The 24,073-nt window shown below is 39.3% G+C and overlaps 2 protein-coding genes across 3 annotated transcripts in view; one reads left to right on the plus strand and one right to left on the minus strand.

Moving 5' to 3' along the window:
• Positions 1 to 40: 40 nt before the first annotated feature.
• On the plus strand, positions 41 to 6,176 carry rrp9 (ribosomal RNA processing 9, U3 small nucleolar RNA binding protein). 2 transcript variants are annotated; one of them, XM_074677661.1, is made up of 15 exons: positions 41 to 291; positions 399 to 490; positions 589 to 701; positions 793 to 860; positions 1,553 to 1,594; positions 1,707 to 1,833; positions 1,982 to 2,106; positions 2,205 to 2,297; positions 2,410 to 2,510; positions 2,597 to 2,731; positions 4,006 to 4,068; positions 4,185 to 4,342; positions 4,634 to 4,713; positions 4,864 to 4,937; positions 6,023 to 6,176. In XM_074677661.1, exons 1-15 carry the CDS (start codon positions 208 to 210, stop codon positions 6,123 to 6,125), a joined length of 1,458 nt encoding a protein of 485 aa, XP_074533762.1. In that variant the 5' UTR covers positions 41 to 207; the 3' UTR covers positions 6,126 to 6,176. The 2 variants fall into 2 exon arrangements, with proteins under 2 accessions (XP_074533762.1, XP_074533771.1); XM_074677670.1 differs by having other exon boundaries at positions 4,185 to 4,330.
• A 2,679-nt stretch (positions 6,177 to 8,855) lies between these two features.
• The window catches only part of grm2b (glutamate receptor, metabotropic 2b), a 39,504-nt gene continuing 24,286 nt past the window's right edge, over positions 8,856 to 24,073 (minus strand). The window contains exons 3-6 of the mRNA XM_074666763.1: positions 20,329 to 21,166; positions 18,093 to 19,156; positions 12,862 to 13,054; positions 8,856 to 9,504 (exon numbers count right to left, since the gene is read on the minus strand). Of these exons, the coding sequence (XP_074522864.1) occupies positions 9,431 to 9,504; positions 12,862 to 13,054; positions 18,093 to 19,156; positions 20,329 to 21,166 (2,169 nt within the window). The 3' untranslated portion in view covers positions 8,856 to 9,430. The remainder of the gene's footprint in view (positions 9,505 to 12,861; positions 13,055 to 18,092; positions 19,157 to 20,328; positions 21,167 to 24,073) is intronic.

The raw sequence follows: 24,073 nt of genomic DNA on the forward strand, positions 1-24,073 counted from the left end.
AGAGTTCTGAGAAAAGGCGGGATAACAGTGAGTGTATATGAAGATCAGCCAATCAGCGTCTGCTCTCGCAACGTGTCTTCTATTACCTCGTTTGGTTGCGATGTACCCATGTGGGTTTAATGTTGACTTGCTCTAAAGGAAAGTTTTAGCGTTAATTCAACACAAACGGTTTACAATTAATCAGGTACACTGCGTTCGCCGTTCAGCATGTCTTCATCTTTCTTCATTAAGAAAAAAGGAAACCCCAAAATTATGAAACAGGGGAAAAATACAGTGGGACCGAAACGGAAGGTGAGTACGCTAGCCTGTTAGCAACTCGGCTGAGCCACTATAACAGGGACTCACTCCATTGAAAGCTCCATCGATATAAACCCTCGTTTTCTTCTGTCTTGTGACAGGGGGATGGGGATTTGGGTAAAAGCAGCAAAGTTCCATTGAAGAAACCATCGAGACATAATGAAGAGATTTCCAGTGACTCTGAGCCAGAGGGGTACATATTTTTATATGTTCACTTGTAGCCACCTGACAGAATTTAGACACACCATTAATCACACTAATTTTTATGGTTTTATATATTTTGATATCCAGTCCAGCAGCTCCCAGGAAAAAAGCATCAAATGAAGAGCAGGAGTTTGATGAAACACCACAGGAGAAGAAGCTTAGATTAGCCAAACTTTACCTCGATCAGCTAAAGGAAGAAGGTAAGGCAGTGTTAGCTTGCCCAAAAGTTTCCTACACTGAATCCCATGTCTGTATGTATCACATGTACTGTGATCCCATTGATCCCATCAGAGGAGAAGAAAGCAGAAGATGACTCCTTTGAGACCGATCTTATTGCTGGGAGACTTCAGGATGAAGTGGTAAGAGTGCTTTCTGCTAACTGTACAGAATTTTAGAATTTTTTCTTCTCAGACTCCACTGTCAGTGCCCTGACCATTCATTTTATCCCATGCCTTCACCAATAAAACATGATCCTTTTGGCACACTTAGAAATTATCTTATGACTTATTCATGTAAAACATCTCCAGTGATGACTTCCATGAGACTTCACACTCTTGCTGATTGAAATAAAACTGGAGCTCTTACTGATTCTTGAAGTTATAGAGAGGTTGGCACAATTTCATTTATCACACATCCTAATGCTCTTGTTGCTGCTTTTATGCCATTAAACTTTTTCAAAATGAAAAACACAAGCTTTCAAAGAGCTCTATTTTGAGATAGAAAAAAAGGAGAGAAGGACTATCAAGAAAATCTCATTTAATGGAAAAATTTCACTTCTTCTATATTTCCATACCTCCTATAATTTAAGGAGGTTATGTGGTTTAAAGTGTTGAATGTGGGCTTTAAGACATCTTCTTGTTTATATAGTGTGAGAGATGGTACGTTTTATGGATCAGATTTTAATCAGTCGAAATATCATCCTCTTTAGAGAGAAACCAAAGCAACATCTTTGCTTGTAATAAGAAAAAATAGTAAGTTTGAGTAACAATGTGAGGTCAGTTCCCACTACCTAGTATGTGTTCTTGATCGTTGTCTTATTCTGATTTTTCAGCTCGAACAAAAAGGAAAGCTTCAACGATTTATTGCCAAAGACGTAAGTGTGTGGGTTTTTTAAATCTTCAATTTCCTGTACTTGTCTAGTGTATGAGAGAGAAAGCTTTTTGTAAAACAGGCTGACTTTGATTGAATATCAATTCTGTCTTCAGCTCATGCCACCAGATGCTTCTGATATTAGACTGTTAAGAGGGCACAAACTCCCAATCACCTGTCTTGTCATCTCCTCTGACGAAAAGTACATCTTCTCTGCTGCGAAAGACTGCTCCATCATCAAATGTTAGTGTACTGGAAAATCTCAAAGTGTCTGTTTGAATATTTCAAAGTTTTAGGGTAAACTTTGAAAAACTGAAAAATATCCTGTCTTGTTACTGAGATGTATGATCTGATTTATCAGTCAAGTTGTTTTTTTTTTTTACTATTCCAGGGGATGTTGGGAGTGGAAAGAAACTCTACACAATACACGGTGGAAGAAAAGGTACAGAGGATCGGCATGTTGGACATACAGCACACATCCTGTGTATGGCCATATCATCAGATGGAAAATACTTGGTTAGTATTTTTCAGTGTATCATGCACTTTACAGTTGTATGTAACTAAGATATACAGAAGCTTTATTGATGCCTGTCTTCTCTTATTTACTTTTTAAGGCCACTGGAGACATGAACAAACTGATCATGATCTGGGAGGCAGAAACATGTAAACATCTTTATAAATTCACAGGCCACAAAGGTCCAGTGTCGGTTCGTACTCCCTCTTTCTTTCTCTGTTACATTAGAAAAACCTCTGTAGTTATGTTGTGCAGTGTTAACCTGTTTTTGAGGCGAGTTTAATGGCATGCCATTTCTTTTTCAGGGTCTGTCATTTAGGAAAGGAACTCATGATCTGTATAGCGCCTCTCATGACCGCTCAGTGAAAGTGTGGAATGTGGATGAAAATGCCTACGTAGAAACTCTGTGAGTGACTGATCATGAATTAATTCACCTAACTGTCACACACATGAACTTGTCTTGTTCATTGGATACAAATTGTGACTCTCTAGATTCGGGCATCAGGACGCCATCACAGGACTGGACAGCCTGAGCCGTGAGTGCTGTGTGACAGCAGGAGGGCGGGACCGCTCGGTGAGAGTGTGGAAGATAGCCGAAGAGTCTCAGCTGGTGTTTCACGGCCATGAGTAAGTCTCTGTGTGTAGCTCATGTTTTGTTTCTGTGAGGGTCTTTGCACTTTGCACTTTGCACTTTGTTTTACAGAAAAAAACTTTTTGCATATTTCAGTTCACAAGTTTATATTTCTTAAACTTTTAGTATGATTTCAAGAGACTTAACTGCACTTATGCAGCAAGCCTTGTGTTGATGCTCCAAGATTATACTAATCAAAGTTCCTTTTTTTAAATGAAGTCTTAATGTGAGTTGTCATCAACAGTTATGTAACATTTATACCACCCTCAACATGACATCCTGGTTTTCAAGTTCGCATCCCCATCGATGTGAGTTTTCTAAACTTGCTTTAAAAATCTGATTTAAGGAACTGTCAGCTGATATTTAAGCATCAGTGAAATCCCAAATGGTGGAAAAAATGTTTCCTTGAAGCCACGTACACCATAAACCATCCACTTTTAGCTTTGACCCAGCACCCAAACACACACAGTCACACACACTCAGTATCTGCGCTTTCTGCACAAAAGGGCATCATTAAAAGTTTGGCTCTCTCCCACTTTTTCCTTGTTATCCTCTGCCAACAAAATTTGCTGACTTCCACAGCACATCAAATTATAAATAAAACAGTTTACTTTGACTTCACTGCCACCATGTGACAGCTTGCAAGTGTGAAGTCTTTGTTATTGTGCTTTCACACATTTATCTATCCTCAGGACTGAGAACGTTGAGCACATTAAGAGAACAATGTAAAGAGTCACCAAAACCAAAGCTCCAGATTTTAAAAAAGCCTCATTACTTCATTTTCTTACTCATTATTCTGCTGTGTCAAATTGAATCTGATTGTTAAAACCTCTTGAAAACAAACTTTTATTAAATTTACCTACACAAGCAACAAGAAAAAAAGAAGATTTAAGCTGAAAGAGGGAGTGTTATACTTCCCCATATCTTAAGCATGGGTATAAAGTCACAGTGCTGAATTTTCATGATTTTATTTTTACATGATCTAATTTTCAGAAAGTTACATCTTCATACATTGTAGAAATCTCTGAATCTGCCTGTAACTCAAATGGTTTGTTCCCAAAATGGCAGGAGAATGAGACTTGCTGAAATGGTGAGGTCATCACATAAGGATTTCCTAATTGGTTAATGACACATGGGAGGGCTGGCAGGCCCCAAACTCCACAAAAAGCCCATCACCCTCTCCTTAAGTTAAATTCTGATAGAGTTTTTCATGACTCTTATCAACAGAGACAACTGTGTGTAACTTGGTCACTGTTTTGTGTTACTACAGGGGTTCCATAGATTGTATCCAGCTTATAAATGAAGAGCACATGATAACAGGAGCTGATGACGGGTGAGACATTCACGCCTCCTGACTCGTTATTTGCAGTTGGGACGAACCTATATGTACCGATTTTCTTCATTAGATATTTATAAACCCTCTCTCATTAATGATCTAAACCACCTCAGCTCTGTGTCTCTCTGGAGCGTCAACAAGAAGAAGCCTCTCAGCACAGTGAAGCAGGCGCATGGTTGCCATGGTGACGTGGGATTGGAGCAGCCTCACTGGGTCGCTTCGGTGGCAGCGCTTCAGAACTCAGATACCGTTGCCTCAGGTGCCTCCGGCTGTGAGAGTCCTTCTTACCAGCTTTCTAATACCAAACACACTCTGAATCCATTTGACAGGGTGCAGTTAGTTGAAGATTTTTTTAGTTTGCTCTGATGAAAGTAAATTATATCAACATGTTTTATTAACTTTGGATTAAGTGCCCTATATTCCTGGATTTTCGCTTAGATCTAAAGCAACTGGTGCAGCTAGTTGTAGCTAAATGCACCAATGGATTTGCTTTGAGTAGTTAGACATTTTTTATATTTTTAGCAGAAGTGTGAAGTAAAGTTTGCATGTTTCCCCTGCTCAGGTTCACACAACTCCCAGGTGCAGCTGTGGAAGTGTGGAGAGAAGTACCGCAGGCTGGATCCTCTATTCAGTATACCAGTGGTGAGATTTTTAAAACCCACTCACTTTCAAAGGTCACATTAACATACAACCTGTCCTTCAGCTAATTATATAACTTTTTAGATTTTTCTAAACATTAAATCCCTGTTTGGAAATCTCTAAATTCATTTTTTTCCCCTCTTTCTCTCCCAGTGTGGCTTTATCAACAGTCTCAAGTTTTCCAGCAGTGGTCAGTTCTTGGTGGCAGGAGTCGGACAGGAGCACAGGTAACCGAACTAATGAGCATGTTTCCATAGGTGTTGCCTGGAGGCATCCCTATTAACGGTTATGTGTCAATGCATGCACATGGTCATGGGATAATTGTCCTCTAGATGGCAGTGTTCTCACTTATTCCAGACAGTGGAAAGGCATAAACATAGGATTGTGTTTGTGCCTAAGGATGTTTTTTTTATTCAAGGAAATCATTTTGGAAAAGTTTTAAGATTATTTTACAAGTTGGTTGATTTTTTTTTTTTTCGTTTCACCATCAAATTAGAGAAAGCACCCTAATTGATGGTTTATCTTAACACAGTGAATGAATAGAATCCCAAACTTACCTGAAAAGTTTCTCAAGCTGCAAGTATGTAAAAACACAATTCAGCAAATGGGAAATGCATGGCCATTAAAATGTGTGACAAAAGTTCATTCTGTAATTTATATGGTTTGATCCCCTTTTTATGTGTAAAATAAAGAGCCATACTCAATGCTACATGAAGTACAGCTGATTTATGCCATAATCATCTCAGCTTTCTTCAGACTTTTGACTTTTGGTTATTTCTTTACCAGACTTGGTAACCAGATTTGGACACCTTTCACACTTTAATCTAAAATGGATTTCCACCTGTAGTTTAAATCTAATTTTATATGCGGGTTCTTCTAATCCTTGAGGTAGACAAAAGTGCACTGATAACAATCACAGTTGACAGTTTGATCATAACCTAAAGTTTATTAAGCCCCCAGACATTTCAAGAACTTCTGCAGCAGCCAGCCTTCAAATTCTGATATTTCATATTATATCTGAGCAGAGTTTTTAGTTTTATGATCCCCTTTGAGTACAACATGGCTGGGGAACTGAAATGTTTGAGGTGCTGATAAAGGGTGTTAACCACAGAGTTTGGTCAGATATGAACATTAGAGCGGCTGTTTTTGATGGATCAGTGTGCTGATGTAACTATCTGATGATGTCAAAGGAGTGTGATTATGAACAAGCTTTCATCTCTCCTCTCCTCTCTGGTTTTGTTTTCAGCCCTATCAGCATGATGCAGGCTGTTTTCATCCCCTTACCTCTGATCTTGTGTTTGTTTTTCTGTAGGTTGGGCCGATGGTGGAGAATAAAAGAGGCCAAAAATGGGATCTATGTTATTCCTCTGAAAAGGAAACCACCTTGTCCAGAGGAAGCCACAGTGGATGAATAGTGGACTGCTTCAAATCTTTTAGTTTGTAACTTGAAGTGTATCAATTTTGTTCGTTTTCCTTTGTTTAAAAGAATCTCCAGATATTTTCAAATGGAAAAATATAATTTGTTTTACAAATGAATTCACAACAAGTCTGGTCTCTTTCTTTTCATATTTAAGATAAAGTTTTTTAAGAAGCTTTAAAGCTTCAGAACTGGAATCTTAAGTGTGTGCTTGTTTGACATTGTGTGGATTTGCACATAATTGTGGCTGCTTAAAGAGTCAGTACAATGTGTCTGAGCTGACAAAGACCCAAGATCAGAAGATCCAAAGTTTTCCTTCTAATTATGTAGCTCATTTTCTCTTGAAAATTATTCTGAAAGTTCCTCTCTTAAGTAAGATAATAACTTACAGCAGCCTCATGGTTCTAATGTCCTTTAGTGATCCATTAGTACAGCTCCTGAAATCAGCAAAACACTGCAGTTCATCAGTGATGACTTTATGCAGACTGTAAAGCTAAGGAATGCTCATCAGAGTCTTTATAACAATCATCCCGTGTCGTTATATCTGTTGATGACATGCATGATGATGTGTAAAAGGGCTGATTCCACTGATAGGTGGGTGTGTTGTACCTTAAAACTATAGCCTGGACTCACCCCTTTTAGTTGGATGTCAGTACAGCCTGCAGTTTGATGGAGTCATAACGCCTCCTCAGAAACGAATCGATGCCTCTCAGCCGACATCCATGCACTCATTTCATACAGTCTGTGGTTGGACACAAATCTTAAAGAGGGGGTTTGTGCTGTTTATCTGGTACCCCTGATGTATCTCAATGTGATTTACAGATCAAAAAATCACAGTTTTCCCCTCACTGGTGTTTTAGAAAACCCTTGTTCATTCCTTGATGAAACATTTTGTTTTGGCTGCTGTTTCTTTAAGGATCCCCGCTTCATAAAGCCACTGTCCTCTGACTGGCCAGCTCTCTGGAGGTCTGACAGGAGCAGCACTATGGGCAGACCTTAGTGCTTAAGACCTGCCCCTCTGACATGTCAAACTAGTGAAGAGGTCTTCATGCAATGACCTTGTCATTTCAGCATGTCTTTTAAGCCTTGTGAGGAACATATGCTTTTATTAGACGGATTGCAGCAACATATGAATGTGTAGTGGTTTGAAAATTTTGACGTTAAGTATAAATATCCATAGCATTGTTACTTTATGGAAAATCATCATACCCCCTTCTGTATTTCTCAAGGAGGAGCAGAATCTTGTAAAACTTCACAACAATAGAACGTTATTATTAGTGTTCAGGTTGATAAGTGATCAAATGGACTAAAATCATCTGCAGGGAATACCAAGAGGCTTAAACTATTTACCTGTCAGTGCATGAAAGTGATGGTACCCTTGGTGTTTTGGTTAGCAGAGCAATTCATCAGCACAGCTTCATAGAACAGTTGCTTTTATCAGATGTTGATTTATCAAAGGTGAGAGTCACTGTTGTAGGGTTAATGCCACAGGTTAAAGCCTTTTGGCCTACTTTAGTTTTACAGGTGTTTTCCTCCTCAGCGGAGCTGTCCTTTTGACTGTGTCATAGTTGTGTTAATATAGCATAATTATGTTGCGTTTCTGCTGTTATTTGTCCTCAAAGCACTCATGAGGAACATTTAAGTTTCTACCAGCTGTGGCGCCCCCCTGAGGACAAAGTGGTACCTTTTATTCTTTCACTGATTTTGTTCTACATCTGTGATTGGAGTTTGCTAAAGTGAATTCACATCCTGTTGTCTTTAAATCTCTGTAAATCTTTATTGTAAAAATCATAAGTCTGACTTCTGACAGAACTATTTGAATTTCCCTTGGGATAAATAAAGGCTGTGTCCCAATTCAGGGGCTGCAGGTTACGAAGGCTCAATTTAAGGACCCATTCTGTCTTTGGGCTGTCCCATTTCAAAGGCTCCTCCTCCTCCGTGGCCGACGAATCTGGCCGATCTGGCCTCCTTTTCAGGTGCCATGAGGGACAGGTTCGGTGAATCCTTCGTAGCCTCACATATCCCAAGATCCATTGCCCGTGAACAACGAATATGATGGACACGGCCGAACTTCAGAAGGAGTCCTGATTTATCCAGATATATAGGATTTCTGGCAACAACTATGTGATTGTATTTCTAAAACATTAAAGATTTTGTTATGCTGCATAAATCTGTTGTTTGGGCTCTTTTTAAGTGAAATACTGAGGAAAAACAGTTCTTTATAAATCTCATTATTAAACAAAATGTGTTCAAAAATGTGAATTCTCTGGGGAAAAAACAGACTTGGTGTATTTGTATTTATTTGTTTGTTTTTTTTTTACAGGGAATTTAAAAAGACATTTAATCATTTCAGCAGATTGTATTTTATACTTAAAAAAAAAAATCTACCATCCTACACAGCCAAAGTATGTATGTATGTATGTATGTATGTATGTATGTATGTATGTATGTATGTATGTATGTATGTATCTATCTATCTATCTATCTATCTATCTATCTATCTATCTATCTATCTATCTATCTATCTATCTATCTATCTATCTATCTATCTATCTATATCTAAATTAGTAAATAAATAATCTACAAAGTTTCCCTTTAGTTCAATAGAAGTAGCACATGCCAAAAAGTATGCTATTTTATGTTAAAAATGCTAATTGTTATGGCCTCAAAAGCTACACTGAGTTGGGAAAGAGTAAGAACAGCAGATATAAACCCAAAAACATCAGTGTTTAATATTAAAAAAACATTTTATTTACATAAATTACAGAAAAAGCACACATTGTTATACAATTAAACACATGTCCCTTATGTTGTCTAGTTGTCTACTTTTCATCACGTTCACTATAATTTGTCACACATTTTGTTTAACAGAGGGCTAAATTCATTTCACAGCATTTTTTTAAGTCATTGTCTACAACATTTGGATATAATCACAGCACTGGCAGGACGAGATAAGAACAACTGTTTAACACTATTGCTGCACAAGCACCCATTTGACAACAAGACTCTTTAGGACAAGGCACGGTGCATTTAATCACATCTATCTGTAAACCGAGGAGATCACAGCATATTAAATCTATACAAAAAAAGGCTTTACAATTGATACATACTGCTTGCTGTGGGAACATCATTTAGCTTTCACAGTTAAAGTTAACCTCACCACCGTCAGTCAGTCTACACAGACAGAGTTATCTCTCTGCAGCATGTTGGATGGCATTGGGAGCTCCAGCGTACATAGGCCTGTTTCATGAAGGGATGACTGATGATGGGGATGGTCTCTTGTGTTTCCAGAGAAAACCTTGTTCACAAAGAGGATGTTGTTGAGTCCACCACCTCGCGGCCATTACAAACTGCTGGCACGTAGTTGGAGGCTGATCCTTGGAGAGTAAACACAGCAAAGTTAGCCAGGCAGGAAGTTTTTCACTGGTGGAAAATTCAACTGTAGAGCAGAGATAATAAAACCCAAAGGTTTATGGACACAGAAGGTGCAGATCTGTGCGTTTGTCTTTTTATGATGTAGGTTTACATCTTCAGAAGCCATCTGCAAGAGATAGGTGACTACTCATAGTTAAATCCAATACATCTTCACTGTGTTTTATTGTGTTTTATTATTCAAATTCTGTAAAATTCTTTATTCTGTTTGGCCAAAATCAGAGACATGATCTTACACATCAAACCAAACCAACCCCTGGAAAGGAGTCTGACATGTTGACATTCATTCTCTTTACATTGTTTACATTTGTTTGCATTTCAGGCTAGACTTGAGAGCTAGGATACACTGAGGACAGATATGAGAGGTACTAGACCAGGGGTCACCAACACAGTGTTTTTCCTATCATCATTATTGTTTAAATCATTAATAATGACTGTGAAATAATTAACACTGCAGTCTCTTCTCTCTTTTTTTATGTTTTTACTGTTTTTATTGTCTTTATTAATGTTTTTATTGTTTTTTTTCCTTCTGTGCACTTTGAGATTTGCCAATAAATGTAAAGTGTGTTATAAATACAATACATTATTATTATTATTATTATTATTATCATTATTATTATTATTATTATTATTATTATTATTATTATTATTCACAAAGTATTACTACAAATACTATGATTAATTTTATTAAAAGTAAACTGCAATTTTTTCAGAAAGTTGTCATCAGACAAGTAGCTCCTGTGCTACTCATTTCCTGTGAGTTAGCCCTCAGTTTCAAAAGGGTTGGTGACCCCTGTACTGGACCATCGTTAGAAAGAAACTTCAAAATTAGAAGAACTGATAAAAGAAGTAGAAAAAAAGTCTCATTTATTCCTAAAAGTGTGTCAACTGGCAAGCTCAGCCAAAAGAAGAAGCTAAATGAGGAGGGGAATATCAACATGCAGAACTACTTATCAAACTGACCTACACTTTTGTTCAATTGAATGTAAAGATGGTGATATTTGTTTCATTAGACTAAGAAAGATAGATGATTCTGTTGACTTTTCATGACTCTGGTTTTATTATTATTTCCCTCTTTGTCTTCCTGTTTCTGTTTGTTTTATCATTTGTGTTTTTTCCACTCTCACTTTGTTTGCTGTAAATCACTTTGGATTTCTGTAAAGTGCTGTTTGAATAAAGAGGATTAGGTTTGATCATCTCTTACCTTTCCGTCTACTCCTCTGCTATTTTGCAGGTAAAGACTATTAAAAGCAATGGTCAGATATCTAACACGAGTCTGTTTCTGCACAAGGTTTTTGTCTGTCGAAGGAACTTTTTTCTTGCCACTTGCTAGATATAAGATTCAAGTTGTGTCTCTGAACCTTACAGTAGAGCTATACAATTACAAATTGGTCTGGCTGGATTTTTAGACTACGGACATGAGCTGGGCTGCACATTTTTAGCAGCAAAGTTAAGCTGCTGTGGCCCTCTCCTGAGCTATGGGAGTCTGCTTTATTGTAGTACAGCACCAGTTATAAGATGCAGTCAAACTCTGAATTTAAGCTGCTCCCTTATGAGATCCCTTGGGAAAGTTTGTCCAAAACACAACATGTTTGTCAGTGTGGTGTTTTCGGACATTAAAATATTTCAGCACTGCAACACTCACTGCAGAGCAAACATATTGATAAAGTTTTGGACTGGGTGGTAAAATAAATAAATAATACTTATGATAATACTTTTCAGTCCTAGAAGGATTAAACTGGCAATTTTCCTTGCTGATTTTTGTTTTAGGGTAGGAAGAGACATTTTCACCTGTGTAGGACATGCTCAGTGACACAATGCATTGTGGGTTAGTTGCTAGGTCATGATAGGTGTTGCAGTCAATATTTGTAATAATTTTGGAATTTTAGTCAGAAATTTTCAGTGTTAGTACAAGATGATTTTCTTGTCAGACCTAAGTCCCAATCACTCAGCAGCTGCTCATGTGCCACTCGAGGGTTACTTTCAATTTGCATGTGACCTGCACCTTCACACTTGCAGGAAATTATGATTTCACATCTCTTCACAGGTGTTCCTCTGTTTATTGATTGCAACCATCAGCCATCGTTTGCTTCGTTACCGCCTCTTCCTCTGCGTAGTCAATACAGCAAATCATGGGGTGCAAGAAATGTCCAGTGTTCCATACTCGACTTTTTGGCTATTTTTAGTGTGGGAGCTGAGAAATCAAGGTGCACTATGGTTTTCCATACTGTCAGGGTGAAAGCACTTATGCACCCAAAATAGTGAGTGTAAGCGGAGAAGTACACAACTTGGGACACAGCATGAGTTTCAGCCATAAGATCATTTACTGTATTGATTTCGGATCTTAGTCAATAATATTACATAAAGTAAAGTACACTAAGACCTGCTCTGTGTGTAAATCATTTTGAGATAACATTTGTTGGGAATCTTTTATTATTAATTAAATGCTAAAGATTTGCAATATTTGGGATTGAAAATATTTCTTGTTACAGACTGAACTAAAACCGGTATATATAATACAGTTATAAACTACACTAAATAGTGACACGTGAATGCATCAGTAAGAATAACCTTTTTGAATAATCCAGCATATCCACTGATGTGGAAAAATTGCCCCTGTCATACACACACGTCTGTCAGAGAAATAGTTCTGCATTCAAATATTGTAGAAGTGCATAAGCCCAAAAACTGACTTCTTCCTCTACCTCTAAGTCTCTATCATGGCACATTCATTTCTGATAGCTAAATGTGTTAATTGCAGTAAAACAAAAGTTAATCCTCTGAATGCTCACTTGTAGTTGGGATTTTTTTTTTCCTCCTTCCTCCCGATTTTCTGTCTCTCTAACAAGGAGAGTTTAACTGACTTGCACTCTGTAAACTGTAAGTCGGTGCTATTTTTGAAGTTTGTTCTGTGAATAAGTTGTCAGTTCATTAAGAAGCTTAAGATAAGACTTGCCAACATGAAAACAAACTCAGCGACGGGATTTTAATTGCTGAGCCACTCTGATGCAAAACCAGAGGAAAATAAGTGAAAATATATTCAGGATTTTTTCCTTCTAAGGTTTCTTCTTTAAAGTCGTGGTCCATAAAATTATCTGTAAGAACAAAGTCCAAACACTGACATTACCTCAGGTTTTTATTCTTCCTTTTGATTCTACTTTTATTATAAATGCATGCATGCAGCACAGATTAGAAAGCATACATTTGTAATGATTTAGGACAGTTTCCAGTAAATAGATTTACTTACTTCTTTAGAATGAGCAGTAACAAACCAAAAAATGGGGAGTGTTGGATCTTTGTACCTTTGGAGTAGCTGGAGCTGGGGGCGGAAGCAGATGCAGACACTGTGGCACTGAAGCGGTTGGCAGTGACTCTGAGTGAGGCCACATTTTTCTGGGGCTGAAACAGGATGATATGAATCTTGGGGGCGAAGAGGCAGCCAAGAACCACGGAGCCACTCAGACTGACAGAGATGCACATGGTGGTGGTCTGCACCTGTGAGGGGCAGAGAGTGGGTGTTTGATGAATAAGAGAGCTGCCTGCATTTATATCTTTCCTTTTGTCTTCAAAAGACCTAATGAAGTTTGTGCCAAAAACACCTGGCCACTTTACACACACACACATGCACACACACACACACACACACACACACAAACAAACACACAGAGACACACAAACACACCTGTTACTTTAGTGCAGCCTTTGATCCGGTCAGTTCACCCACGTTTTTATTTATTCCATTCTTGTGCTAGACTCAAATCTTTAATTCAAAAAGGGAGAATTCCCTTATGTCTCCATCTTGAATTTTCCCAAATCCTTTATCCAGCTTATTTTTCAAAAATCCTTCCAAAAGCCTCTCCTTTTTATTATATCATTGTCTTTCAGCCCCAGCAACACCTCTCCCCCACCCTTTATCACCTCCTTTAGCTGAACATGGGGGGTGTTCTCTCACTGATGATTGGTTATTTTCTTTACTTCTACGTTGATTGATTTATTGCTTACGGGAAAAAAAGAATAGTTGTGCTTTTCGTTAATGTTTAATCATTCAAAACATGGGTATTGTCAGCGTAATAGAAAAAAAACTTCAGTGAAAAAACGTCAGATTAAGTTTCACAATTCAGCCACTTTGAAACAAATCAACTTTCCCTAAATTGCTCTTAAATTGCTTCCTGCAGTGCCTCACAAACAAAACAAAAAAAAATACCCAGAGCCCGCAGCTTTATTAGGCTATTCCCTTATACTCATTTTGAATTATTTATGTGTGTGTGAAGTTTTCAATTATGCATGTTAGCAATTCAAATGCTGTATCTGTATGTGCATGAGAAGGGGAGCGAGGGGAGGAAGAAAGTGGAAGATGCACAGCTGGCTCTCCAGGAAAGCCTGGGCTCTGTTAGTCATATTTCAGCTGCTAATGTGAGCTGACTGCTGGGGTCATATTCCTGAGTTCCACCTCTTCCCACCCCACTGGTCACCCCTGCAGTCCAGAAACTTCTATTTGCAGAACCACAGCGTGAAGTGAAATCCCTCCCTTCTTTAAACATACTGCACAACAACAAGGCTGCAGAAATATGAGAAGTCCTCACACATTCAAGCTCCAGCCTAAAGAAATGTGTGGTTAAACCGTGGCTATGAAGGCTGGTAAAATTACTTCACTTGTCTTTCGTTGGCAGCGACTGATCTCAGAGGATGGATCCATGGCAGCTGGACTGCTCTACAAAGAGATGATGTTGCAGCAACAGCATATGACCCCATACTTTGTAAACAACACTGTAGTCCTTTTTCAGATTGACCTATGGCTAAGTCCTGCCCTTTAATGAGCCAATCAATGCACATATAGCCATTCCCATACACTCACACATTCTCTGCCTGGAAGTCCATTGAAATGCATTAAAGAAAGTCAGTGTTTGTTTGGTTTTGTGAGTTTTTTTGTGAGATTTGAAGTTTAAAAAAGGTCCAAAGTTGTTCATGGGGTACATGCATCTCCAAAACAAGTTATGATAAAAAAGACTGGGTGACAGAGTGCATTTTCAACCCTTTCCTAAGCCAGATCTGAACTGAGAAAGGTGTCTTCTTTTGATAAAGTTGTGCAGTAGATCACAACATTGACTCGACATAATAAAATTAACATCTATTCTGAGGCAAGTCAACATCATATCTGGGGCAATGTCATCACAGCGGGAAAAAATTATACAGTCATTTTCAACATCTCTTACATTAGCTAAAGTTAGCCCAACTTAAGCTCCAAGCTTTATCATTCTTTGTGTCACTTTGTTGGGAGTTTATTCACCTATTTTGTTCGAGGTTGTGTACTTTGGTGATCGTACATCATTGTTAGTTGCTGTCCAAACAGCTCCAGTCAACTTACATTAGCATCTGGAGCTTAGCTTCTTTAACTCATCTGTAATAGCTTAGATAACAAAGGTTGGTAAATGTCACGCTGAATGGTTCAAAAAATACTGTAGCAAAAACTAATGTAGAGACACTCTTGCTAAGATGGTCAAAAGGAAATGATACTTTTCCCATATTCTAAGCCAAGAACCTTAACTTCCATGCTGATAGTGATAGCAAAGCGATACTGTTTATAACATCTGTACTGGGACCTGTAAATTTTGGCTTGTAAGTAAAGCTTTATATCCACCTCCATATACCCCTCTAATGTGTACTTTAGACCCTTTTAGTGGTTTCTAGATGATATGTGATCTTTACGTCTCCAAAAAACATCAATGGCCTCCTGCAAAATGTCTTCTACTGTGACACCTGCCATAGCCCCTGTCACCAAATGTTCATTGTTTGACTGAGGCCATGTCCACACGTAGCTGGGTATTTTCAAAATGAGTATCCCCCCCTCGTTCATTTTAAAAAATACCTCGGCCACACGCAGCGGGTAAATCCACCGGCTCCAAGCACGCCAAACCCATAATGGGAGTTGTTTTCCTGATGTAATCAGAATGAGCCCCCATTATTTAGCTGTGACGTTTGAGAACCGAAAACTCTGTTTGCACAAAACCATGAAACTGGAGTTTTCAAAAGTCTTAACTTTGGCCAGAGTTTTCAGAAAACATTAATTTAGTGACGTAAAGCTGTGGTTTTGTGTGGACGACAGGCGTAAACATATAAAAACATATGCGGTTTCCCAAATACCCGGCTACGTGTGGACATGGTCTGAGTAAGTAGAGGGGAGCGTGGCTTAGCCATGGGTCTGGACAGCGAGAAAAAGAAGTCAACACCTTTTTACTTTGTTTAAAGAAGTGGTTTTACGACAAACCTGTTTAGGATTATTTTTTAACCCTACATTTTTCTAAAAGGTTTCAGCTATCGAATACCAAGTTTTCTTAATACTTTGTATTAAAATTGATCCTGGTTAGTCCAGACCCCATAATGTTATTTTATTCTCTACTGCAAGGGCAAAACCAGGGAAAGTCTAATCACTCAAGCCATACCAATTTAATTAGCCTGTTGACACTGTGGCAAAAACACATCAGTTAATTTGGGACCACGCTTGTGTTTCATTTAAAAAACATATATTAGCATGAAATAACTTAGATTTCACAATATGGCTCTTTTCCTTGGAGCTCCACATCCTTTCATATGCCTAAGTGAAATGCCAACGCCTGAGGTGGGGGGAGCACACACCCCTCTTCTTTGTGCATAAATAAAATGCCAAGGTAGGAAGAGCAGCAGCAAAGACTCCCAGGGGTACAGAACAGAATAGAACAGAATGAGCATCAGTGACAGATGACGCTGATGAAATCAGACACAACGTCAAGGAAGGGGGCTGAGGTGGATAGAGGCTGGTGGCTGGTTAAGAGCAGCCTGTGACTCTGTTGCCTTGGTGAACTAACTCTGTGCTAAATTTTCAGGAAGCATTTTAAATTAGAAAACACTGTGTTAAAAATATTACTTTCTATGCCATGCTGGTTTTGAGTTTGTGAATAATGATAATTACAGGGCACAGATGTGAGTGCAGCTTTGCATCAAGGTCCTGCTCACCCTGTTAGTTTTTTTTATTTGCATAACCATCTGTTCGCTGCAAATTATCCCTTGACTTTTATTAAAACAAACTGCAATCTATCTTTTATAAATTTTTCTGAATTTAAAGAAATTGTTAAAATAATCAATCAGCTTGAGGTGGAGAAAGCAGGCTGTTTCCCCAAGTGTTAAAGTGCACTTAATTCAATAAGAAAAAAGTCAAATGTACTACAAGTCAGATCTGAAACCAATTTCACCTAACAGTGTTTGAAAGATTGAATATTTGTCTCCATCTGTGGAGTCTTGAGTTCATCATGATCCACCGGACAACAAGGCCAGCCTCTCATTAGGATACTTCTCTGCTGTCCAACTTCTAATTTGAAATGTAGCGACTGAACCCACAGCCATCATTATTGGTGTCACACGCATCCAAAGCATCAAGGTCTCTGTTACTGCGCCAGACCTCTCATTCTTTCAATTAGTGCAAGTGAAGCCGTACATTCAGCAACGTTCAGCTGGCTCCATTTTCCCCCACTGAGGATCAGGAAAGGTGAAGGTTTTTGGATTCACTGTTTGGGTGTCAGAAAGAGTGATCACTGCAGACATGAAAAGCCTGAGGTACTGCATGATGATCCAAAGCTTGTGTGATCCTGGACCTCCCTCCATCTGTCTGCACAACAAAGACCTTGTTGCATAGCCTGACCAAACACTGGGGCATTACCCTTGTCTTCTAAAGGGAACAGCACTCATAACTTACAAGGTCTGTCAGCTTTATGCCTCTCCTCTTATCTATCTTACTCTAAATTCCAATGAGAAATACATGAATTTATCCTTGCAGCTGTTTACACATGGGGAAAATTAAGGTTATATATTCTAATTTATGGCCTGTGTGGTGCTCTATGCAGATCCGATCCATTTATTCATCATCTTGTGTGATGCAGGGTAAATGCTAAATAAGTGTTAAGGCTAAAAGCTGCAAAACTTTCTCCCCTTTTGACAGCTCTGTGGAAGAAGTGTCATATTTCATCTGCCTGTTAGTGAGGTTAAGCCCTGTAAGGAAACCATCACTCCATGCTTTTCACAGTTATTTGACTACATGCTTTAATACCAGTTTGCACATCACGATAAAGATCTATATATACTTTCCACAGTTGCACTCTATAATGAAACCGTTGAAAAAACAAAACAAAAAAAAACTCATCAAATTCACCTCAACTTTGTCATTAAGCATTAAGAACTGCTGAGGTTTTAATGAATCAGTTTGCCTGTCATTAATTATTTGCATCTGTATATTCCGACCTGATCTGACTGTTTTCTTTGTTCTCGCCTTGAAAGATCCTTCAACCCACATGAAAAGAAAGCTCACTCTTTCATGAGTTTGGGCACCAGTGATCAAATGGAATCATAAAGTGACACCTTCTTCTCCAGCTGAAGGGAACACAAGGGGAAGTCATTTGTAGACTCTGTTTACATTATTCCACAACAGTTGGCTTAAAAAGTTCTAAGTCACATTAGCTATTGCTGGAAAGTTGACTTTAAAAATAAGATTTTTCATGGTAGTTACCCTGTAGTCGCTGGCAGTGACATAGAAGATTGGCTGGAAAGCCAGCCAGATGATGCAAGTGGTGTACATCGTGAACCCGATGAATTTGGCCTCGTTGAAGTTCTCGGGGCACTTTCTCGTCTTGAAGGCATAGACAGTGCAGAGGACAATTAGGATGCAGTTGTAGGTAAGGGACATGAGCATGCTGGAGTCCCTGCTGTTGCACTTGAGGGTGACCACGTCTCTCCTCTCTGGGCTTACTTCCTTTCGAACACCAGGCACCTCCACCAGCAGCCAGATGATAGCCACCAACAGCTGGCATGAGATCAGAGCGCCACAGATTGCTACTTGGGAGGCAGGGCTGATGAAACGGGGTCGCTGAGCTCCATCCTTCACCCCACTGAAGATTCGAGCGATTCTGTTGGTCTTGGTTAAAAGAGCTGAGTAGCACACTGCGAATGAGGTGCCCAAACCCAGTCGCCGCAGGGTGCAAACAGCAGTGGAGGGTTTGGTGATGTAGATGAAGGTCATGAGGTAGCACATCAGCACTCCCAACAAGAGGATGTAGGAAAGTTCACGTCCACTCGCTTTGACAACAGGTGTCTCGTTGTTCTTGAAGAACACGCCAATGACTGACAGAGTGCAGAGGATACCAAGGCACGAGATGGTGACAGGCCCAATGGCCCAGGCATCCTCCCAGCGGATGTATTCTTCAGGCAGGTCATAACATCCAGTCAAGTTTGCCAGAGGCCACTGACCAAAGCTGCAGTCAGCACAGGTAAACTCATCCTGGAGGTACTGGTAGGGCTGACAGGGGATACAGATCCAGCAGCAAACATCTCCAGGCTGCATACTCTTCACCTCGTTCTTCCTGCAGGGGTCACTGCACTGGGAGGTGGGGGGAACTTGACCCCGCCAGGGTACCAGGGAAGTGTTCAGGGTCAGGGTCTGGTCCCAGTAGCCAACTTTCCTGTAGATGAACTTCCCGTCTTCTTGGTGGTAATGAAAGATGTTGTAGCGGCTAATGCTGTCACCAAAAGAGTCAAAGCGTACAAGGTGTTCTGTGTCTGCAGGTCTGAACGGAGCTGGTAGGAAGCAAAGATACAAAATAGAGTACATTAAGCAACTAAAACAGATTCAAGAGCAAGATTCTTGACACCTAAGAGAATAAGACAAGGATGAAAGGAACAAAAATATCTTTGTGTCTAAACTCAATCTTGGAATAAATTTATATGTTATCACAATCTCAGAACCCCTGAAGTCTTGCAAGGGAATATTCATTTTGAATCTTGTCCACTCAAGTTAAAATCTTGTGAGAACAAGTTATGGTCTTTTGATGTCAAGATAATACCCTTTGTCTACCATAAAGGATTTTCTCTGTGACCAAAATACATTATTCACTATGTGATGCAAATATGCTACTAGCCTGTGGGAACGAGATAGTTGTCTTGTGGAAACCTGTAATTATCTTCTTATTTAAAAAAGTTTAAGAAAATTGAAAAAACATCTTCTAAATGTTTGACTGCACATTAAAATCCTGTGAGAGTAAGTCATCATGCACTGGAGAAATAATTTTGTGGCAAAAAGAAAGCTGTTCATATTTCTTCTTATGGGAACAGGTCTTTATTTACAAGACAAAATAAATATCTTGTGTGAGCAAATTATGATTTTTTATGTATGCCGATTGTATAAACTTGTGCGAGATCTTTTGGGAAGTTTTTTCAGAACTGAAAAATTGATCCTGGGGTGTTGTTTTCTTTTACCCCTCTGTGCTTATGGAGGCAATATTACAGTAACAATCCCACAACTGTTTTACATAAAAGTGCATTCCTGTGCTTAAAAAAACACACATTAAACACACAAACTATGAATAAAATAAAAAAAATTGCAGTCTTTACATATATTTACTGAATTGCTGTCTTTACTCAACACACTGGATTCCTGTAATTAATACTCAGGCTGATATGGGTTACTTTTTCATTTAACCAGTATCCAGTATATTCAGAAAGAATGTTAAAGATAGACTCTGTTCAACTAATCCTTTGAAGCTAATCAATAATTAATTTTAGCTGTTTAATATTCTCAAAGCCCTGTTCAATGCTGCAAAGGAACCATTTGAAGTCTTAAACCAGCTCTATGCTTAATTTGCAGCCCTTAATTCAATTTAACCATAAATTTCACGCTCTAAAGGTAAATGAAACAGGCATTCTTGTTGGTGTGTAACACTTTGCATGTGTTTGCATTGATCCGTGTTTACCTTCGAACTTGGTCTTCAAGATGAACTCCTTGTAGAATCTTTTTCCATTACCTGGTTTCATGGCTTCACAAACCTTTGATGTGTTGGAGCACACAGCTTGCCTCATGTTGTGCAAAGCGTAGGCCATGGCGTAGATGGCATTTACCACAAACATGATCTTGGATTCCTGCTCAAAAGTTCCATCTCGTAGGCTGTGTTCACTACAGCCTGGTTCCTGCAGACTACAACCAAAGCGGTGCTCCCAGAACTCTTTGAACCAGGGGTTCCTCATGTTGGTGTATGGGTTCAGTTTAGTGAAGTAGTCTTCGAACTCTCTGATTGGGTAGGAAGCCAGCTCAATAGTAAAAGCCCGGTCAGCCGCAGCCTCGCTTCCTCTCACCACACTCTCCTGTGCTCCCCAGCCATCACTGGCCACCCAGGTGAAGCTGACGTTCATACGAGTAGCAGCCACCAGCAGCTCACGAGCGTCTTCACTGCGGGTGAACAATATGACCACTTTGGCATTGGACTTCTGCTGCAGAGAGCGGATCACGTTGTCATAACCCTGGCGGTTCATGGAGCGGCTTACCTTGGCTGAAGTGGCAATACAGATCTGGCGAGAACGGGCCTCCTGCTGGAAGGCATCTATCCCAGTCTCACCGTAGTCACCCTCTGATGCTACAGTTGACACATAAGTCCAGTTGAAGTAGCGCAGAATCTCTGCCATAGCCTTTGCCTGGTAGAAGTCAGGAGGCACGGTGCGGGCAAAGTAGTCATAGCGACTCTTGTCGCTGAGCTTTGAGCTGGTGGAGGCATAGCTGATCTGAGGGATCTGGAACAATCGCAGAAGGTTTGCCACCTGTAGAAAATTCAGAGAAAGTTATTTTGAGAGATTTGTTTTGATGAGCTAAAACAGTCTGAATATATCTGGCAGATATTCCCTCAGTCTGTGAGCAAAGATGAGCCATTATAGACACAGAGGATGTGACTTGTAAATATTGAAATGTCACAGGAGTCTCCCTAGGCCAGAGTGGTAAAAATCATGGCTATAACGATACCTAGTTTTAAAAAAAAGCTCTTTCAGGGGAGGGAGGAAGAATCTTTCAGTCAAAAATGCTAAAAGACATATGTCGCAATTTCACAGTTTGTGGTTGGCACACACAAACAACATTAGCTCCAATTAGTTCCTAGAGCTCTGCAATACTGATGATGGTGCTGTAATTAATGCTGTATACTACAATAGAGCGACACTTACTCCACTGCTTCATCTGCTGCTGAAAATAGATACCCCACTGCCTTAACTACACTAACGCAGCACAGGAATTGACAGCTACAGGCAACGTTCAACATCTGTGGTGGTTGAAATTAGACAACAAGAGGTGGGTGTTAACAGCCAAATAGCTGCCGTGGAAACGTTTCCAGTAATGTTTTCTGAATTCTTCAGGGTTGTTTTTTTAGTAGAAATCCAGCAGATATAGATATTAAAGTTTGGTGATAAATGAAAAGGCATTTCTTGTATTTTTTTGAATACTTGCTGCAATTAACCTTCAAATGATTTGGATGGATTTGAAAAATGCAGGAAAATCCTACCTGTTCTGAAAAAAATTGGGGGATAAAAGTTAGCATTGTGAACATCGCAAGACATGAGTTATAGTTCTTTCATAAAATGTATTGCTTTCAGATGATCTAAGAAGATTCAAAGGCCTTGGGGGTTCATGGATGACAGCTGACAGAGGCCTTGATGAATATAAGAAGATGTAAGATGTGGAAATGATGAGGCCCAACTTGATTTTTTTTTTTTTTTTTTTTTATCATAGGGCCTAAAACCCCTGGCAGTGAGGTACAGTGCTGTGCTTGGTTTGTGTTTCTAGGGGCTTTAAAGGCCAGAGCTGCTGTTAAGTGTACTTCAGCTCTGTGGGCAGAAAAAGATCATTGAACACTGCAACAATTCAATCTTCCTCCCAAACCGCTCCCTCTGTCAGGGATCTACATCACCAGAAGCCATGTCACAAATCCTTTCAAATATTAGGCCAGATAGCAGCAAAAGCAGCAGATGAGAATTTCTTTTTTTTTTTTTGTTTGTTTTTCTGTCGTCTTAAAAGTTAGAGCTAAGTCATTCAGAGTCCCCTGACACATGGTGCAGGGCATTATGGTGCCCACCTGACCAAAACAAACACACTGATTTCCTTGTGGGGATGATACATTTGTAGTTCTGCATCTAACATGGACGGTAATATTTGAAAACTCAGCGAGGCATCCATGTTGGACACAAGCCTGCTGAAACGATTGTGTCAAAGTCATAAAACCAAAGCAATTATCTCCCCAGACGCAATAACAGAGCTTAGTATGACAGAGAGCTGGCGAAAACTTGTCACCACGCAGGATTCCTCATGTGGCTCAGTGGTGATTAGCGAATTCCCATGAGCGTCAGTATGACTGACCAGCCTCCTCCCTAAGGCATCATTGTATGCCCGCAGGCTTCCCAAACAATGGCATCCCTATGGATATAATTGGAACCATACTCACAGCAAGAGCTATCAAAAGACTCTCTGTTTCTGCTCACTGATTCCAATCACTAAGCTGGCTCTTATTTCTTATATATTTTCAATTTCAGGGGTTGAACTCTGCATGTATTTGAAAAACAGCCCCAGGTTCTCACTGTGTGCCACGAACATTTTACTCCAGACTCTATTTTTAGGCTTGCTAGCAGCAATGCTCCAGGATGATAATACCACTGCGTCAGTTTGATCCATCACTCTGTGAAAATTTGAATGATGGAGCTGTTGGTTAAATTCAGATTTCATTTGGTAAGCAGAAAACATGCAGTTTGTGGAAAACCAGAGGAGGGATGTTTCCCCCCCAAAAAAACATATGAATTCTGGTTGATTTGAGAACATTAAAGCAGCCATCCTCAACAAAACAATCCTGACTCTCTATCTATTGCCTCCATCAGTTTCTTTCGGAATTAGCTTAGCCTATTTAACCCTCACATTACTGTTCATTGTTAATACCTTACAAGTATGGTTTAGGTCAATTTTGACACAGACCAAAAAATCCCTCATAGTCTTTACCACCTTTTCAACAACAGAACTATTAAGACTGTTTGAATAACTTATTTTACATTAATTGATATGCAATTGATCCTTCAAAAATATTATAGAGAGCAGGGAGAGTGTATTGTTACGATGTCCAACATTCATTTTAAGAGAAAAACACCTACTTTTACACAGTATCATGTTCTCTTTTACACAAGATACAAACACATAAAAGCCAGAATAATTTAAATATATCTTACTGAATTTAAAAATTGCAGGAACTTCTAAAACTTTTGGAATTTATTTCAATACTATCTTTAACTACTGCTTTATTCACTGCTATATCACAAGAAACCATTTTTACCACTAATGATTCAACATTTACCACCTAGAACACAAACATGACATGATAAAAAGCTTATTATGAACTAGTCTCTGCATTCAAAGCAAGTGATATGACACTCAACTGTCATCAGAATATTCTTCCACATTCTGACACATCTTCATCCACCACCAACCTCCTCCTCTCAGAAGAACAGATCAGGGGCCTGTTGCACACCAAACTTACCATGATGTCAGTCACTGAAATGTCAGCTCAGGAACCTTTAATTTCATGAACCACCATTACCGGCCCCCAACACAAATTGATTCAGATTTGTTACTCAGTGGATTATTAATCACATTACAGGTGCTTGCGTTTGCAGGTGCAATTCGTATGTCTATATTAAGGC

The sequence above is a fragment of the Halichoeres trimaculatus genome, unplaced genomic scaffold (genome assembly GCF_033239565.1).
Source record: "Halichoeres trimaculatus isolate MK-OKI-2021-1 unplaced genomic scaffold, fHalTri1.1 fHalTri1_scaffold_1, whole genome shotgun sequence".
NCBI classification, from domain to species: domain Eukaryota; kingdom Metazoa; phylum Chordata; class Actinopteri; order Labriformes; family Labridae; genus Halichoeres; species Halichoeres trimaculatus.